Consider the following 20,145-nt stretch of genomic DNA (forward strand, 5'->3'; position numbering starts at 1 on the left):
ACCATTATTTTAATTAACAATATAGATAAGTTGTTGCTATCTGTCACTTTTCAACCACCAGCTTTTTCACGTGAATATATTGCATATTTCTATACTGAAATGTCACTTTTTGCCTACTGTAGCTTTTGAAGAGTATTCCATTTAAAATAAGAAACTATCTGCATTCTTGGTCATAACTGTGGAAATAACAGTTCTGCCTTTTTAAAAATTTCATTACAATACCTGTTTGGAAAGTTAAGTCAAATGCCATTTCATTCTTATTTTTTATTCATGAAGAAAGCAATGGATGATGCTGTTCTTAAAATTTGATTTGTATCCTCACTAAATGTTGAAACACTATTATGTTGCTTGAATAAACAAGAAGCTAGGATCCAGTACTGACCCCCTACTTGTGTACCTAAGTCTCCTTCTGGACTTTGTGACACTGACCACAGCCTTCTGAACCTGCCAGTTCAACCAGTCTTCAGTCCACATCATTGACTTATGTAGCTTGTACATCATCAGCTTACGTATGAGGATGTTACAGGATACAGAATCAAAAGTGCATCTGAAATGAATTGTACTTTTAACATTAGCTTGGAGTTGTATTTATTCTTTTTATTATTTATTCTTTGGACTTACTTATGTAGTCTTCTGAGTATGGTAAATATTTTGAGTTCGCTTTTCTCCAGGAGATATCTTCAGTTAAAAACTACTGCTAATGCTGGTAGCTCCTCTCTGCAGTTAAGCAGTAGAGAACTTGGGAAGCACCAATAGTGTTGAACTGAGGTTTTCGTCATCTTAAAATGAGTCTTTCAATGTCTTTTCCCCAAGTCATACCTACTCTGCTTGACCTCCACATCTTTTTCCCTGAAGCTGCAGAAACTTCACCTACACAGGCTTTTATGATTTCTGGTTTTAGATATACTGAAACACTCCACTGCACAACAGATGCTACCAAAAAATTTTAGGGAGGGACCAAAAATGTTGTCATGCAACCACATTAGATGTCTCTGTGAAAGAATGATTAAATGAATGTGGAAAAAGAATTTCTTCTTTATTTTGTGGATAAGTTTGATTATAGTTGTCACTGATATTTTCCTCCTGGATGTACATTATTTTGCCCCTAGTAATGAGAGTGGTGAAGTGTAATGCCCAATCTTTGTTACCCATGGTGGTTCTTTTATTTCTTTTAGTTTTTATTTTAACACTGATCACAATTATTATTACTGATTATATACCTACAAGTCATTAGTTCACTGATACAGATCAGAATGTGGTTTCTGCAGTGGGACTTGGTCTTGATTACAGACATAATGTAAAGCATTTAAAAAATCATTACAGTACCTTGTTTAGAAGGGTTTTAATATATGTGAAGCGTAGCTTCCTGGAAATGTATGGAAACATCATATCTTTAAACTTTATTTTCTCTCTGAAATAAAAATGCCATTTTCCTGATTTTCTTCTATCAGAAAGTCTCTTGGTGTTGATGTACTTTGGGTGAGAGAGGGTAAAGGTGTGCTGAAATAATTATATCAAAAAAAATAAAAATACAACTTTTTTTTTTTTTATAAACCATGTTTCAGGAATCTAATCCGGAAAATGTAAATCTAACACAATGCTTTATTGTGATGCTGTATATTATCCTGTTTATCAACCGATTTTCTCAAGCAATACTCTTTAATTATGGTGCTTAAACTTGGTGAAACATTCCTAGATTCTAGATATTGCACAAGAAGTTTATAGACATTGTGTTATTAATATGGGAGACAATATATATACTGCAAGTAAAAGTAATAGAATATTAATACAAGTAAAAGTAATAGAATATTAATAGAATATTAATATTAAAAAGAAACTAGAATGTATTAAAATTTATAATGAATAAAATATGTTTTTCTTAACAATAAAACACGTTTTCATCATGTTTAGAGTCTTGGCTCACTGCTCTAACAAATGTGGGTTAAATCGTTCTTTGTCATTAATTCACAAATGTGCTGTTTTTATTGTAGGAAGGTGTTGTTTTAAAGGAATTTGCCTCTTGGATTCTGAGTAGTGTTCTCTGTTATTGTCCAGTCTTAAGACACTGTGGTACTAATCTTTAGCATGCCTCTGAACTATTAGGACATTAGATTAAAGTTAATTAATACTTCTATAGTGAAGGAAATAGACATAGTAAGGAGAGAAGTTGTTGTATTTATGGTTGTATTAATCATATATATATTTTTATATTTCAGTAACCAAAAAATATACCAGTTTTATCTTGTTTAAAAGATTGCAGATTATCCATTTTCCTGTAGCTTATACAGACTAATGACTTTGTTTAAAAGCAGTATTTCCTGCGTTGATTCAGAATTTTTTTAAAGATCTAAAAGCAAAATGAGTTTTATAGTTAAATGATTGTATATTTGATGTGATAGCTGAATGGAAAGTTTGTCTGTTGGTCATCTGTGATTTGATTTTTTTTGTGACGAGGAACTTGTGTTTGTTTAGGTGGTACTTAAACATTGGTACATAAACATTAATGCATATTACTGCTCAGTGGGAATTTGGTTTGAGAACTATGAATTAACCCACAATTAGTTAATAAAATGATAATATTCTAGCCCAGCTTATTGCTAAAATATGTTTAAAATAGAAATGTTTCTTAGGTCAGAATCTGCAGAGTGTACTAATTTACTGTTATTTCTTATATTGGAACGACTTAATTCATTCAATGGATGCTTAACTATGAGTTTGAAAGTGTAACTATTATATATAACAGATTGTACTGTATATTTCATGGTAGTTTAGGAATTTTAAACCTTATTAAGGGGAAAGAATGTTTATTGCAATACTAATTTCACGAATTGAAAATATATTGATTTCTTGCCTCTGTCTCACTTGTAATCTGTATTTCTATCCTTTAATTTAATTAGCTGTTCAATTATATCAGCACGAGGAAATCTGAGTAGAATACTTATTTTAAATCTGCCTTACACTTAGCTTTTATTCTGCAATGTTATTTAACATCTTTGCTGATTGGTGTATTGCAGTAGGCTTTCTGACAATCCTTTTTAGGTTCTGCTTTTACTATGTATGTGTACTCATAACATGATAATTATATATACATTTATTTTTCTTTTTTACCTAAAGGTATTAACAACAAAGATTTTTTTTTTACTCTTTTTTTTTTTTTTAAACTTCCTATAACAGATATCAAGTGCTGGTATTTGCAACAGATGCTGAGGCAAGACAAGAAACAGTACAGCAAAAACTTAGTTCTGGAAAAAGACTTGTGGTAAAATCTGTTAATTACATATATCCTGTATGGTGCATTGCATAGATTTTAAAAAGACCAATGCTAAGTAATGAGTGGAAACGTTATCTGCTGACAGAGGACCTTATCCAATTGCTGTGAAAGGCAGTGGAAAGACTCCACCAGATTTCTGTTAGGATTTCCTTGTGCCATAGTTGTTTCAGGTTGGGCCTTAAAACTTGCTGCTGTTCTAAGAAAAACAAACAGACAAAAGAATTGTATACTGAAAATAGCTACTTCCAAGACAGTCTTTGTAATGCAGAATCTAAACTGTAGTAAAACAGAGATACCTCAAATATCGCTCATGTTTGTAATTTAAGTCTTTTTTTCTGAATTTGTATTCAACTTACAAAATCAACCTCATTGTACCTGAGTAGTCCTTTGTACTTTAACAGAAAACTTGGGACTGAAAATTGTTTCCATAAATAGTCAGTATCCTGGACTCTTTTTCTCAAAAAAAACACAATGAAATTAATGGTCTTCAGGAGGGCCCTCTGAATAATAAATTGTTTAATATTTGAGCTGCCTCTTGTTAAAAGGTGGGGAATTTGTCTCTGGTCTTACGTTAGAATTGCTTGTCCACTAACTATACTGTCTAAAATGATGGATTCAGCATATTTCAGGTATGAGAGTAAAATATGGGGAGAACACTTTCCTTACACTGGTTAATAATGTATATTTTTTTCTCACACTATGTTAGTCAGAATCCTACACTTTGAATTAGAAGACGTCATAAGAAATTTGGAAGTTTCCTCAGACAAGCTGCAAAAAAAAAATACATTTTAAAATCTAAGTTGAGAAGCATACATGGAGACAAATGTAATAAGCTTGCCTTATTTTTCCTCTGACTTTTAAGATGGCACTTCCACTTTTGTATGTCAGATATGTTTGCTAACATATTCTGTTTTTTAAGCAAAAGGATTGATCATGTAGGAAGTCATGACAGCTGAATATTTTTCTGACTTCAGAAATTCTTCATTTGTTTAACCAATTCAGCAGTAGTCAAGAGCACTCTTAACATGTGTGAATTAGTTGGTTTCTGAGAGGAGCTGAAGTAAACTGATGAAATGTATCAATGAGCAGTAGTATTGCTTAAAGATCTAAGGATATAGGCAAGACAGGATTTCTAAGAAGTCATTTATTGTATCAGTGTACATAGTTGGAAAAGTAGACAAGCTTTTATATACACAATCATTCTTCAAATTGAAGGGTGTACATTAGTGACTGCAAGTATGAATGTTGGCCTAGGCACCTTAAATTTTGTTTTTCCAATTGCATACAGTATTGGAATAAGTTGCCACCTTTGCTCTGTGACGTTGCCTTTAAAATATAAGGATGGGGCAGTTTTAAACAATTCTATTACTTTGTTCTTGGAGGGTTTAATGGAGTATAAGGCACTGTCATCTAAAATGGCACATGTATCTTAAAATTTAGTTGTATCTGTAAAGTATCTTGATGAATTCTGAGGCTTCTTTATAAGTGTTTCTGTTTGTTTTTAAATACACAGTTGTCAACTGATCTCTGAAGCATTTTTTTATTTTTTATTTTTATTTATTTTTTTTATTAAAGGTGGATTGGGTTCTAAACATTGGAGAGCAAGCACTGGATATATGCATTGTCTCCTTTAATCAGGCGGTTTCCTCTGTTTTTGTGCTTGGTGAGAGAAACCTCTTCTGCCTTAAGGATAATGGACAACTTCGATTCATGAAAAAGCTTGATTACAGTCCAAGTTGCTTCATTCCTTATTGTTCAGGTTTGTAAAAGGAAAAGTCAACCTGCAACCTTTATTTTGGTTACTTCTCCAGCTATGTTTTTTTCCTCCTCTGAATAAATACATTCTTCTGACTATGCTGTTGATTTGTAGAATATCTAAACAATCAGAGCTGGTTTTTTGTTTGTTTGTTTGTTTAAACAAAGCAAATTTATTTTCCAATATTGTTTAAAGTGTCATGACTTTTGGGAAATAAATACGTATTTTCTCATCACCAAATATGAGGTACTTGTGTAGTGTTTGAGTAAGTTTGCTCAGACTACCAAGGCAAAAAACATAGAAGAAAGATTTTGGAAGAGTAAATTAGTGTTTGAGGATCTTCTGTCATTTACTGGTAGGGTTTTGGAAACATTAGTATGGAATAGAGTAGGTTAATAGGTTCTTAATATCTATAAGTACTATAGTGGTTCCACATTCAAGTTGCTGCAACTCAATGTAGTAAGTTAGTTTTAAAAAGTCAAATATTAAAAAGTTCATCACTGGGAGATGAAGCTATCTGATAAATTTTTGCAACCATGCCTTATTTTAGACTTAGAATCTCATTTTAGACTTTGTAAATATGATCTTAATACTCTTGAAGTATTTTTCATACTTTCTGATATAAATTATAAATAAATAGTAAGTTTATACGTCTTTAATTGGTTTTCACAGGTCAATGAAATATTAAAGAGTATAAGTAGCTGATTTTATTTAACTAATGTGTATTTTGTTATATCTATTCTGGCATGCCATCATGTTAATTATGATGAGTCTTTCTTAGCCGTATTTTAAGTTAGCAAACATGACTGGGTAGAACCTTGGAAAGTTTTGGCATGCGTGTTGCATATTTTATAATTGGTACTGATATAATTAATCACATATATCACATATATTGTAAATGTAACTTTAATAATTTTTGACACTTTAAAATTCTATAAAGATATTTATAACAAGTAATGGCTTAAAAGGAAATGAATAAATAGTGTAATAATAAAAGCCTAAAAAAAAAGACTGGGTTATGAAAATATCTTTCATGCTAAAATAATTTTTATATCTTTAACAGTGAAAGAAGGAACAATAAACACTCTAGTTGGAAACCATAGTAATGTGTTGAATATTTATCAGGATGTTACACTGAAATGGGCTGCTCAGCTTCCCCATGTTCCTGTATCAGTAAAAGTAGCAAACATACAGTAAGTAACTTATTTACTTCTTCAGATTAATTTGCAGTTGTGAAATTTACTTGTATATCCTAACAAGTGGTTCTGAGGTATTCAACAAATAACGTACCTTGGAAAAGGTAAATTGAAAATGTTTTTTGTCTGTTGTAGAAAATATTACTTTCTTTAATTGCCTTACTGTTAATTCCAGAATAATATTGAAGTTCTGTCCTGTGCTTTAGACTTTGTTTTTCATGAGTGAAGATAGAAATTGGTCTCTCATACCTCTAAGGAAGCAGTTTCTTCTTTAAAAGAATGAAAAGTGAAGCTTTGGCATCTGTTAAGATCCTTCCGTAAGACAGGAAAATAAGGATTCTCACTGCAAACCTGTTCTTCATTAAACATTTAAGAGCATTTGAATTCCAGACATGATTTGTTGGAACAGATTATTGAGCTCCAATGTTAAACTATGGAAATTAATTTAAGGGGCTGTTTAAAGCGGTTAGGATTGCACTGCACCAGACTTTTTGTAAAATACGTGTAAGGTGGACAGGCCAGGGAAAAACCTGTCTGGTGCAGGATGCAATGCAGAAAAATTATGACAGCGTTAATTATTTGTGCTGAGTCTGTCACTGAAATGAGAAGCAAACTACAGAAAAGTTCAGCTAGTACTGTTACAGTCCAGCTTATGCCTGTACTGTGTGAACATACCAGAGCCATGTTTGTGCTGGCTGCCTGTTTTCTGAGACCACAGGGACATGCAGTAGGAGTGTCCTCTTTGGACAGATTACTTCTGATCCCAGCAGGTTTATGGCTGTCGTGCCAACATACTCTGTATTGTTGAATACTTACTCGGTCATTAGTTGTCTGTTTTATCCCAAAGTCTCATAATAAATGAAAATGCAACATCTGACTGACTAGCTTTATTGATTTATGCAGAGTAGAAATCTGTGAGGGATGCTTGTGTTTTCTGTTTGGTGCTAATGATTACCAAATGATTTTTAAGTAATTTATAGTTTAAAATTCTAATTATTTTGGAGACTGTCTGAAGAGAGTTTTGCTGGCTTTCATCCAACAGGTCTTACATGTAAAATGTAACAAATCATCTCAGTGATCCAGTTAGTATACAAGAAAAAAAAAGCTAATTTAATTATGCAGGGTATGACAGTACAGCTTTTGTAGTTTGAAAAAAATAGTCAGTGTCATTAGAAAAATTTGAAAAAGTCATAGATTTTTTAAATTTTTTTTTTCCAACAGCATATTGTACAGACATTTGTATATTGAATTATTTGGTAATGCGTATCATCAAATACTTATTCTAATTAAACCATTAAGAAGTTTATGGATTCCGCCCATTATGTGTAACCTTTAACACTCAGTTGTTTGATCTTAATGAGAATTTTGAGAACCTGCTAATTTGTCCTAGATCATTTTGCTAGCTAGATTCAAAATTTCCACAGACCTCCTGAAGCTAGTTTTTTTTTTTTTTTTTTTTTTTTTTTTCTGTGAGGTTAGAGACATCAGTCTAGTTATTGAAACCTCTTTTTATATGGGTTCTGACAAATGAAGGATTGTGTGTCTGTCTGTATAGACCCAACGGCGTGAAAGACAGGGAGAAGTACAGGGCATATGTATTTCAGTGCTATGCTGCTGGCTTTGTGTTTAAACATATGTGCTATGCTTGTACTTCTTTCTGATGTTCAAAATAAAGATGTGCTAAACAGCAAAAACTGCAGTAGAGCTTACAGAGGTAATAATTTGGTTTAAACAACAGATATGTTAAAAAAAAATTACTTGAAAGGGAATTCTCATTTTATGTGAGTAAATGTGATAATGACTTTCTTATACTTACTCCACTCAAGAGAGGCCTCAGTCTCAGTTGGAGCCTCTGAGCGCTACTGTAACATAAATAATATTAACTACTTTAATAACCTTAGAGTTGTTAATCCTATACTGCTGAGAGATGGAAATGCCTTAAATATGACCTATGTCAAAGAATTATTTTCACATGCTTTCCATTTTTATTGCAGTACTTGCAAAGTAAATGGAGCATTCTGAAAGCAGTTATCTTTACAGATCATGTATGTTCATCTGTATTTTTTTTTGTTAGCATATAACATCTATTACAGTTCTAAGGTGTGGCTCTGGCTTGCTGGGTAAGAAAAACATTATTAGAAGCTATTTTATGTAAATTCCCTTGGGGAAGGGGTAATGATTGCCTCCATAATGACAGTCATATACTTTATCCTGTAATCTTGATAGTCTGCTTCTAAGATCAGCCCTTCAAGTGCTTCAGAGAATTTCAACTGAGTAAGTAACTTGCGTTTTTAGTGTGCCCTTCCTTACTTGTTATGATTTTATTTTTCCTCTCACAATAATGTGAAATGCAGTATTTCCCTATTGCAATACCGTTTTGTAAATAATGATAATAACACATTACAACCTTTGGGATCAGACTCAAAGATAAAGTGCTTTATTTCCATGACGCCACTTTCAGAATCATACAAGGAAAAAGTAGAATCAAAAATAAGTGGTTACCAGTAACATTTTTAGTAAGGTGTGTCTGTAATGTAAAAATGATGTATTTTTAAGCTGTTGAACTAGACATTTTGCTTTTCTTCTGTTGTAAAAACATTAATATTGTCTGTCAGGGAGTTGAAAAGCAAGTTTTCCTGTAATAACTTTTGATCAGAAACTTGAACTACAGGCAAAAATTTGAGAATTTATCTTACTCTGGGTTTTACCTGAAGATCTCTATGACTATTGTCACTGAACTGAAAGTTCAGTTCTAATCACTGTTTTAAAAATTTGTCCCTTATTTTGTTAGAGGTTTATATTCTGGTTCTATTAATGTGTAATACTTAATAACAATGTTGATGACATTGTTTTAATGTCAGGAGGAGTCCTAAATGCTTAACGCTGCCTGGATTGCTTCAATGGTGTAACCACTCGCATTGAAAATTTGGATTAATTTAAACTGCTAGGTCATAGCACAAATTCAGCTTCTGATTGAAAAGTCTGCTTGGACAGTTATGTATGTCCTGTGTCGTTATCCTTAAAGCTCTAGCTGTACAAAAGCATTCTCTCTGAGGTTGAAATTCTTCAAGGTGGTCTAGGTGTTCTGCCTGAGTTCATTTAAAACAAATGAAAGATCTCCCCCTCCCCCCCCAACAAACAAACAAACAAACCCACAAATTGATACCATTAAAACCAAAACAAACAAACAAACAAACAAAAAAACAACAAACAAAAAACCCACACCCTTCTAGAGTGCTTTGAAGAGAAACTGTCCATACGCTGCAGTTAAAACTGCTGGAATCTGGGAAGTTACACAAAGCAGTTGCAAGAATACCACTGTATTTTTCAATGTTGAAACAGTAACTGTGAGCACCAATATGTGCTTGCTGCCCAACAGTTATATACATCTTCTCTGCACTGACTTCAACTCCTATTCCCTTTTGTCTTATCCTTTAATTTAGATTTCTCTCTTTCACTGGAGAGACCTCTTTTCCAAGACCTTCACTGCACCTCAGCATCTCTTTTGCAAAGGAAATTTCATGAGCAATATCTTTTTATGTTCAAAGATTTGATGCAGTCACTTTTTGGTGCTTTGTATTAGACGTATTAGATTTTCCTCTCACCCTCTCCCATAATTCATGTAATTGTGTGAGGAGTAGGCCTATAAGAATGTGCTTCTGACAAAGTTGTTTAAAGTTCCTGTTGGCTCAGATGCCTTATATGAAAGTCATTCTTTTCCTATTGCCAGGGATTTGAGCCTGTAAAGTCAAGTGACTTAATCCTCTCCCCATCACAAAGGTGGGTTATGTTTGTCTGAATCATCTGAAATAACTTTTTGAGAAAGTAGCAGAAAGTCACTTTTTAAGGGCCTATTAGAGGTCATATTTGTTTTTCTGTGCCTGAATTATCCTGTCTCTGTATGCTTGACCATAAAAGGCCCTTGGAGTGGATTAAAATGCTTAGACCATCCACTTTTCTATTTATTTGACACTAATTCACTTGGCAAAGCTGTTCCTAAGACTGCCATGTTTTAATGGCGGATTGATTGCACTAAGTATTACTCTGACCTGTCTGGCCTGAAACTAGAACATTATGTTAAGGTGCATTCAGTCTGAAGCAAAATAGCTCATGTTGCTAACCTCAGGAATGTTTCCATCACAAACATCTGAAATGCCACTGTGTGTTAAAACCACATAGATAGAACATTATAGCTTGGATGTAGTCTGGGGAAAGGGATTTCTGTTTTGATCACCTCCAAGTTAGAAATCTGTTTTTGCAATAGGAAAGCATGAAGACTCTAATTCTAGGACTTTGTTTTTCTGAACTTTTATTATTATAATTATTATTATTTTTAAGCTGGCTAGTCTTAATTTTACTACTTGGTTTTGATTGTACATGTCCTTCATGTTTGATCTGAAAAGCTTCTGAATGCTAAAAAGGTAGCCTATTTTTTTTTTCTTGTAAACTGACATAGATTTTCTCAAATACACCTTCTCCCCAGCTCCCCTAGGTGGTATTGAATGTTGCCCTAGTTTTCATTCATTGTGCTCTGGGCTATCTATCAAGAAATGAAGTCTGTTAGTACCTGTATGGGGGAAAAGTGTTGATTTGATGTGGAAATTATCTACAGACACACAATTCTAACAGTAAACCAGCCCTTAGTCAGGGTTCAGGGGATGTGTTTTGGGAAAAATATTTTTTTCCTTTTCTATTTAATCTACTGGGGACTCCTTTAGGCACCAGTTTATCAGTGAACGTTATATTTAAATGAGGGATATTTTCAGCTTCACTGGAATTTAATTAGAAATGCCCTAAAGAAAAAACTTTACTTCCACCTATAGTGCTTGTCTATAGGTAATTGAATGATTTGCATATGTGGTGCCTCATGTTTTCAGGATCTACACCTGGAGATGAAAATATGGAAACCAACGTTATCTTTTGTAAGCTTCTATATGTATTGTGTCTGTGAGCAAAAAGACTATAATTTACAGAAGAAAGATTGCTGAAGCAAATAACCGGCAAAATGATATGTATACCTTGTAAAACTTGGAGTTCCTTTTATTATGAAGGGTTGACAGGTATGGACAGGTTGGTGAAAGTTACTAGAATACTGCTTTTACTTTCATTTACTTGTCAGGTAAATATCATTTTACTTGGTTATGGAGCAGTGTGTTCTCTGAGGAAGAAATATAAAGTAGTCTGGAAAAGTGTGGTGCTGGTGTTTTTATTTTTATTTTTTATTGTTGTAGTCCAGGAGTAATTTATCACCTTTAAAAAATAAAAATTTCAGAGCTTCTTAAAAATATTAGAAGTTCCAGAAGCCAACATTTTAGCTTGAGTTAAACTAAATATACTTCCATTATTTGGGTTGGAGGGTAGAAATTAATATATATATATATATATATTTTTTTTTAACAAAAGTAATTACTGAAAAGTCAGGAAATAAAAGTAGACTTCAAATGTTCCAAATGGCAAGCAAGGTTACTTAGTAAGCTTTATCCATACTTCAACTCTTTATGAACTTGAAATCTACCTATGTTTATGCTGAGGAATGACCGTGTAAAAATATCACAGGGTTCCATGTTTTCGTCACTGATTCTGTATTTTGCTCAGTTTGCAATCAGAAAGCTGTTTTCTGCTAAGTGCTATATCTACAACTGACATTTGAAAATGAAAATTTGAAATTTTATCTGTTTTTTAGTTGTTGTTATCACTTCTCCATGTATGGTTGCTGTAGGCTTGACTATGTAGCGGTCATGTCTGAACTCCTAACATTAGTTTGTGCATGTTTGAATTTTTGTATTGTTCCATGTGGTGATGGTAGGTTACTGTGCTTTTTTGTCTCTTGGTAATCCCAACTTGTGTTACAGTTATGCAGGTGCACTACAAGAGAATATTTTTACAATATTCTGAAATATTTAAAAGTCTTTTGGAAACAATAACTGTTACTTTACTGAAGCAATAGCCTCTAGCTATGGGCTAAGTTATAATTTTACTTCTAGCTGCCTCTTTCCTTTGAACTATCAATGTTATTTTTCTTGGCCTTGGCTCTTTTAGGATCTTAAGAACAGCAATGAGTGCCTGCAAAAAATTTCCTGATGCTTGCACCCTGGGTTCAAAAGAACGTGTAAGGAGGGGTTGGGCTATTATCATTATTATTTTTTTTTCTGGCTTAGCAGTTTACTGTGTATTCCACTAGTTTGTTTCTGTTCAGTCTCTCCCCATGAGTCTGCAGCTTGACGTGCGAGGCTGAGAAATATTGCTCTGGTGACTCTGATGATCAGCAGGGATTGCCCTTATATCGCCTCCAGTAGACTTTGAACATAACCAAGTGATAAGTGCTGCTGCACTTCAGACTGCATTAGGGACACTAGGGTTTGCATTTTGAAGAGGAATGCAAAACTCAACAATATATTTATTGCATTTAAAAACAATATCATCTTTAGCCCAAAAGAAAACAAATAATAATTTTAGAGTTATTTGAGCATGTATCCATGACGAGAATCACTTTTTCTTTTTCTTTCTAGAAAAATATTTAATCCAATACACCTTTTGGATTTTCTGATTTGATAGCATTTCATAATATTAAAATGACTTGGGAGGAGATTCATTGTTTGTATACCTATTTGTCTAATGAAGCATAAATTCACAGTTCCCTGGTGACTGTTGTTCACTGGTAGACTGGAGGACTTATCTTCCATATATGAGTAATAACTTGTGCCTGACATGGCTAACACACTTGTAACTTTATGGTACGTTATCTGAAGAAAGTTTACATGCAAGTCTCTGCTTCAACAACCTGTCTCCACAAAGAAGAGAGCATGAAGTAGTGCTTAAATTCTTCAATGTTTTGTTTATTTCCCAGATTTGAAATCACATGTAGCCTAAGAGACCGAACAGTTTGAAATACATCAATCAAAAGACAGGAGTTCAGGATCCTGGTATATAACCATTGCTTGAAAATATGCATTATTTTATGAAGTTTTAGCTTCCAATATTATTTTTTAAAGAAAAATAAAATCTGAAATCAATTTGCAAGTAAGAAACTATCAGTCTGGTCCAAATATGAACTTGAAATTAAAACTCATTCTCTGGCACAGAATCATAGTATATTGGGTGGTTAGGTGAATGCACTTTGTGTAGCTGGGCCCTCCAAACAGTGGAAAGGCAACAGGAACTGAATTTAACTGGGTAAAATATGAGGAAATATTGTAGTTGAATAAAGTATATAAGGTGTAAAAGTGCAATCGTGTATAGGGTAATAGTGGGTGGGGTCAAAATAAAACCTGTCTCATTGAATTTTCTTAGCTATCCACATGGTAGAAAACACTTTGTTCTTCATTCCAGCCCATCTGTTATTCCTTATTATAACTGACATCACCACAGCTACCACAACTGTTAAAGAATCACCATATAAAAATGGCAAAACTTACATATAAAAACAACAAAACTTAGCACTTATTACATGGTTTTATGGAAAGAAAACTGCAGGAATCAAACTTTATAGTTTGCTGAAAGATTTTTCCTTTTTCTGTATAGTAGTACTGTAATAGAAGCAATGCCAGTTATGACGCACAGTATGAACTGTTCAGTTATATGCATGTATATATATAAATTTTTATTTGAGTGTTCTGTAAAAATATGTTGCCTGATTTGAGAAGTTAAATGCAGAAACTTCTACAGTCTTTTTACTTAAACATAACTGCATTTTAAAGATATGTTTTTAGGAAAAAAGAAAATGATTGCATCTGTTTTTGGTCTCTGAATTACCACTGCCTTTGTCAAGAGACAGCAGTACAAAATATTGCAATTTTTAAAAGTCTTCCAAGGAGATAATTTTAATGTGTGTAGTTTACAGAGCCACAAAATGTGGATTTGATTGTTTTGCTTTTACCTTAGCAGGATTCTGATCCTGCAAAAAACATAGATGTGCCAAGTCCTATGTCCAGCATATCCTGATTCATGACTGAGGTTTTCTAGCAAGTTAAAGTTTCAGATTGTATATCTGGTATAATATTAATCACATGCCTGTGTTGCCAGTTCTCCTAATTTTACTGCATGTCACCTATTTGCTTTTTTAAAAAGCCTAGTTTTTATAGTCATGTGGTTTTTTAAGGGTTTTGGCTTTCTTTAGAATAACAGGTAAAATATTCCTACCCTCATGGTTCTAGAGAAAGCCTTAAAAGTGGAAATTCTAACTGCTCAAGAACAAGAAGGTAAATAACTCTCCCCTTTTAATCTTTAATATATAGTAATTATTAATATTATACAATAACTATTAATCTATAATAAATATCAATATATTTAATATAAAATACAACATTAAAATCTTTAATATTTGCTTTAGCAAAAATACGGTGTGGGGTGGGCTTTTTTTTTTTTTTTTGTTAACCTGCAATTTCTCTGCTTGTTCATGTTGCAATAGAGTGGAACATAACTATCAGATTTTGAACTTGATGTTGGAGTTCAGTATTTAGCAGTGGGCTGGAGTTATGGATATATTGTGACATTTGCTCTGCCCATGGAAGGTGCAGGACTTGTTTGAGAAACAGTCATTATGAACAGTCTAGGGCTGCTGATTTTGAGAGTCTTGAGTATTATGCTATTAACATGAATGACTTTCTTTTTTTTCCATGTGAGGACTAGCAGCTGGAATATACATGTTAAGCTATGAAGGTGAGAGCCATCTAGCAGTGCAGAGTGACAGATTTCCTTTTAAAGAACAGTATTGCTCTTTACAAGACAGGGTAAGGGGACAATGATAAGTGTTGTTAAAAATAATCGCGTATGGATTTTTTCCAGCCTGAAATGCTGGTGCATTTTTAAGTTTGCAGGCACATCCGTATAAAAGCGTGAAGAGCTGAAGAGGAAGATGTGGAAATTAATTTCTGGAGTTCAGTGTTTCTAAAGTTATGTAACTATTCAATCCTTTTAGAGTAAATTTTCTGCTGTAAAGATATTTCTTTGCTATGCTTACATTCCTTAAATGCCCTAAAACTCACAAAACTTACTTGAATCTGTGGGGCATATATGAAACCAGTGGCAGAAGTTCAGATGCTAGTGATTTTCTTTGCTCCACGAGGAGTGATTTGCTGTTGCCCTGAAGGAAGAGCATTGGAAAGAGAGCTGGATCTGACTGAGTGCACAGAAATTAAGGGGCCACCAAAAGTGGAAGAAGGTGCGACCTCCCCTTCAGACTTGATTAACTAGGAAGTCCTCGGGTCTCTGCAATAGATTGGCATTTTTAGAAATGATTGTATGCGATGATGCTGGTTAGGAGGCAGTATGTAGTACAAAAACAACAACAACAACAACAAAACCCACCCCACTGTTGAAACATGATGGGTTAGAATACTAGTTAGAATGCTAATGTAAAGTAATAATCACTAAAGAGTGTTTTTATTTGTAAGATGTGTAGCTTTGTTTGTATTAAGCTCATGCGTCTTATGGAATATGACTAAAACAAACCTCACAAACGGTTTCGTGAAATGTAGTTTTATGATGCTTAAAAATACATGTCCATAGCCGATGATCTTCCAAAACTTGTGATACCTGTCATTATGGTTAGTTTTATTATCCTCTCTGTACTCTGTAGGTAGCTGTCTAATTTTTCCCACATATAGTCTAGTATTAAAGAGCTTATATGAAGGCAATGGTTAAGAATAAGTTTTTACTGAAACAATAAACTCATCAGAGTGTAGATTTTGTCAGTACAACCCTTTGCATCTCTTACCTGTCCTTAGAAACAGAGATGCTAGGGACAGCTCCAGCTTGCCTGGAGTGTAATGGACTTAACCACTACCTGGAACTAGGAAAAGAGAAGGGTTAGAAGAAGGATAAACTTTTGAGGACCCCAGGTAATATATTCACAGTGTTGTAGCTGCCACCTTTTGGTATAGCCTTTGGTGAGCTTTTGGAAGCTGCAGTGTACCTGTCTGCCGCTGACCTGTGTGGTGCCAGGAGCTGGATTCGATGATCCTTGTGGGTCCCTTCCAACTCGGGATATTCTATGATTCTATGAGGGAGCTTGGCCTTGAGACATATTTTAAACTTCAGGAGAAAGAGTGCAAATGGAAAAGAACAACAACAACAACAACAAAAACCAACAGTTTTTGTTTTAGATCTAAGAGGGAATCAAGTATAGGAATGCTTGTTAGCTGTCACAGTTGTTTGTAATTTCTCTATCACTCCTAGCATTGGTACTGCCATAAATGAAATCACAATTTAATTTCTCTTAGAGGTCTGACTTAGAGGCTGCATTCTTATGTAAAGGCATCAGATTTTCTTACCAGTCCTTATTTTTAATTTTAATTCAGATACTGTCACTAAATGTCTTAGATATTGAACAGTGAGTGATAGTTTGAAATGAAATATAGAAGTTAGGAACTTTTCTTTGGATTTTATACTTCAGAACTCTTTATGTTTTTGCCTAAAGCAAGATCATGTATTTTTAGAGGCCTGTGGCATCACTTTGAATATTCTACTTTTATTCTCTTCTGTGATGAATGCTAATTTTAACTCTGTATTGTTCCATAGCTTGCTACTTGAGTTTTTATTAAATACCTTGACTACTTTTGAAATACTGTTTGGATTTGTTTTAAACAAAAAGATGTTACATTGCTTAGTCCATTAGAAAAGATAAATTTCATATGTGTAATTTGTAGCAAGAGCTTAAATTGTATGTCTAGCTGGGCAGCACCAGCACCTTAAGGAACCAGGTGATGATGAGCATGGAAGTCCATGACTGCGTTCATTAAGCTGTTGTTTCATACAATGACCCCTTACATTTAAACTGTCAGGCTAGTACACTATCCCTGTTAAACAACTAAATAACTCCGTGCTTCATTTAATGTGACATGTTAGATAGCTTTCAGGGCTCTTGCACGAGAAGGCAATGCCACCTGGTTTGTCCGTGCAGCCTTGTGGAAGCACGTTGTGCTGGCCCGCAGGTGGCAGCAGCGGTCTGGCAGAAAAGACCCCTGACCCAAACTGGTGAGTAATGGTGTTTATTATTTTATTTTATTTTATTTTTATTTAATTTTAATTTAATTTAATTTTATTTTATTTTGTCATCAGACAGCATATCAGTTTAGGGAAAGAGTCTCTTGCAAATGGAAAACTAAACCAGCTCAACGACTGTCTGAACTTGTCTTCCAGTAAGTTGCTGGTTTGCTGGTACGCTGCATGATGTTACTTTGTAAAGCTGCTGAAGTTATGTGGCTAGTGAAAATATCTCCACTCCTAGAGAGTGAGAGTACTGTATAAGTGCTAGGATCTAAGAATCCTGCAGACATTTAAAATGGCAACATTCTGGCCAAATTCAAGTTTTATTCACTAGCTAACCCTGCTTGTAAGAGAGGATAGGTTTTGACCTGGTGGCTTAGTCGTAACATTTTTTTAAACTGCTTTTCCACAGGTTATCGTGATGAAATCATGTTTCATTTTACCTTTCCTCTTGCATGCATTTCTATATATATATTTTTAAACTGGATTTGTCTGGCATTCTGTTAAAATCACCAATCCAAAATTAGGTCATAAATGGGAAGGACAAAGAATGATTTTCTTTAGAGGTAGAGCTCTTAATTATGTTCATTATGATACATATTAGTAAATAATTACAATTAAATACATACTTATATTGTCTTTGAATATCCTTTTTAGAGTGTGTAAATCATGTTAAATATGTAATATAAATAGCCTTGAAAGAATTCTAATTTCTGAGAGCAAACAGATTCTTAGCAGTATGGTGAAGTCATACACATTCAAATATTACCTTTTCTATGTAAAATTGAACAGTTTTTTTAGTGAGGAAAGGATTTTCAGAGGAGGATAAGGGAGATCCAGATACCCAGTTACAGTTAAAGATCGGTTGTAGCTGTCAGTAATTGCCTCAGTGATACTTTGAACATTCAGCTCCTCGAGGGTTCGATTTCAGAGTATGTGTTAAATAACAGAGTAAGATGGGCTTTTGACCTTTACTTGCATTAGTTCATGTTAGAAAGTTCTTAGTTTGTTACAAGTAGTCTGGTCTTCCCTCAGCATTTTATCAAATACTTCATGCAGTTACGAATAAAATGATGTCAAAATGGTAGAGAGATGTAAAATAATTGTTTTTCCAAAAGCACTAAACCAAAAGGTGCAGTTGTAGTTTTGCTGTTGCATGTAATTACTTCAGAGGTTGATAAAATGAGAAGATAATTGGGTTTAAAATGCTGGAGCACAATTCAGGATTTATTTTCTGAATTCAGTTGTTTATAAATAATTAATTGTCAATAAGGGACTAAAAGTAGTACTGCAGAGATTTTGTTTGATAAAATTATGGATATGAGTAATATCAATTGCAAAGACTGCTTCTGAAATTGAGATAGAAGTTTTATTTGGTACTATAAACATAAATAATTAAAACTGTAAATATTGTCAATAATCAGACCTTGTCCAAGGCTTAGCTTTTTCTTCAAGTAGAACTCAGAAGTTCAATATGTAATTCTAAGCCAGTTGTTTGACTGATCAATTTGGTATTATATAACTGGAAACATGCAAATCATTTTAATTTCTTTAAGAAATGTTGTGAGCAATTTGTTTAGTAAGAGAAGACCTACAGAAAGCATATGCCACTATTATTATCCAGAATCCAATAAAAGATTTTTTTCAAATTATTACCATATGTGAGTAGGAGTTGCTTTGTACTGTAAAGTTATTTTAGATACCAGAATAATTTGTTTCATACTTCGAGTTCCTTACTATTAAAGTGTCCCCTTGGATTTGCTATTACTTTGACTATTGTGTGATATATATTTAAAAAAATAAAGGGGGGGGGGTTACAATAAAAGAAATTTAACAACTAATTGAAATTCCAGATTGTGTGTAGAATGTGCCAAATGAAGTAATGGCATTTGCAGGGATATTGCATGAGTGCAGTAGCTGTGGGGAAACTACTATAAAAATGTTAAATACACTCCCCCTCCCCCTTGCTGTCTTTAACCACTGTTAGAAAAGCTTGAGAAATAAGGCAGTCTTGACTGGCTGACAAATGCTTCAACAGAGAAATTAATGTGTTATAAATCATATGTTACAACTTGATAGCCATATTTCTCTTATTGTTTCTGTTAATGTACAAATTCACGGACAGCATTAACAAGGGATGATCACTAAAAAAAAAAAACACCACAAAAGAAAACCTTTTTTTAAAAAACATTTGTATAAGTTTCATATTGAAAAGTCTTTTTAGGACCCAGCAGAACACTAATTGAAGCAAAGGAAGAGTGTCATTTCTTATGCTGCTTTCTTAAACCAATGCTTTTGTCTCTGAACTAGTGAAAAATTAAAGAATGTCATGGCTGAAAGGAAAGTTGGTCAAAGTGAGTTTATTTTATGGTGGAGTTTTTGAATGTTCGTTCTGTAATATAAGCTTTTTGCTGACATAAACTTCAAGCCATTAAAAAACCCTTCATTTTACAGGGAAATCACCTCACTGATTTGATTTGATTTCATTTTATAGACTAATTTATCTGCAGATGACTGTCAATTTTAAAGATACATAGGAAGGACTGTATTTACAAACCATTTTGAATCTATTATACTTTAGTAGTATATCATCAAAGATTTATTGCTAACAATGTAGCTAGATTTTTTTCATATCCTTTGATTCACATTCAGACGTCTTCATGGAGCTTTCATTTTTAGCTTAATGGATTCATAGCCTCAGGAAAGAAATTTTAAAATTGTGTTGTGTTCAGGTGTCATTTTTTTTTTTTACTTATGAAACAAGCTCATATGGAAATGTTTTAGTAGTTATTATAATAATTTAGACATTATTTATTGTAACTAAATAGCAAATAACGAGAGTGTATTTGGAAGCATGGAAGATTCAACTTCCCTTTATCTGCCTCAACAATATCCCTTCTTAAGGACTTTTCTGCACACATGGCCAATATGGCACA

At 33.5% G+C, this 20,145-nt stretch overlaps 1 protein-coding gene across 7 annotated transcripts in view; it reads left to right on the plus strand.

The window, feature by feature from the left end:
* Window positions 1–20,145, plus strand: part of BBS9 (Bardet-Biedl syndrome 9) — a 321,265-nt gene that overhangs the window by 38,815 nt on the left and 262,305 nt on the right. For all 7 annotated transcript variants that reach the window (XM_040548841.1, XM_040548842.1, XM_040548845.1 and 4 more), the window contains exons 7-9: window positions 3,175–3,259; window positions 4,847–5,030; window positions 6,091–6,220. In XM_040548841.1, the coding sequence (XP_040404775.1) occupies window positions 3,175–3,259; window positions 4,847–5,030; window positions 6,091–6,220 (399 nt within the window). The remainder of the gene's footprint in view (window positions 1–3,174; window positions 3,260–4,846; window positions 5,031–6,090; window positions 6,221–20,145) is intronic.

Source organism: Cygnus olor, chromosome 2, assembly GCF_009769625.2.
Source record: "Cygnus olor isolate bCygOlo1 chromosome 2, bCygOlo1.pri.v2, whole genome shotgun sequence".
NCBI classification, from domain to species: Eukaryota; Metazoa; Chordata; class Aves; order Anseriformes; family Anatidae; genus Cygnus; species Cygnus olor.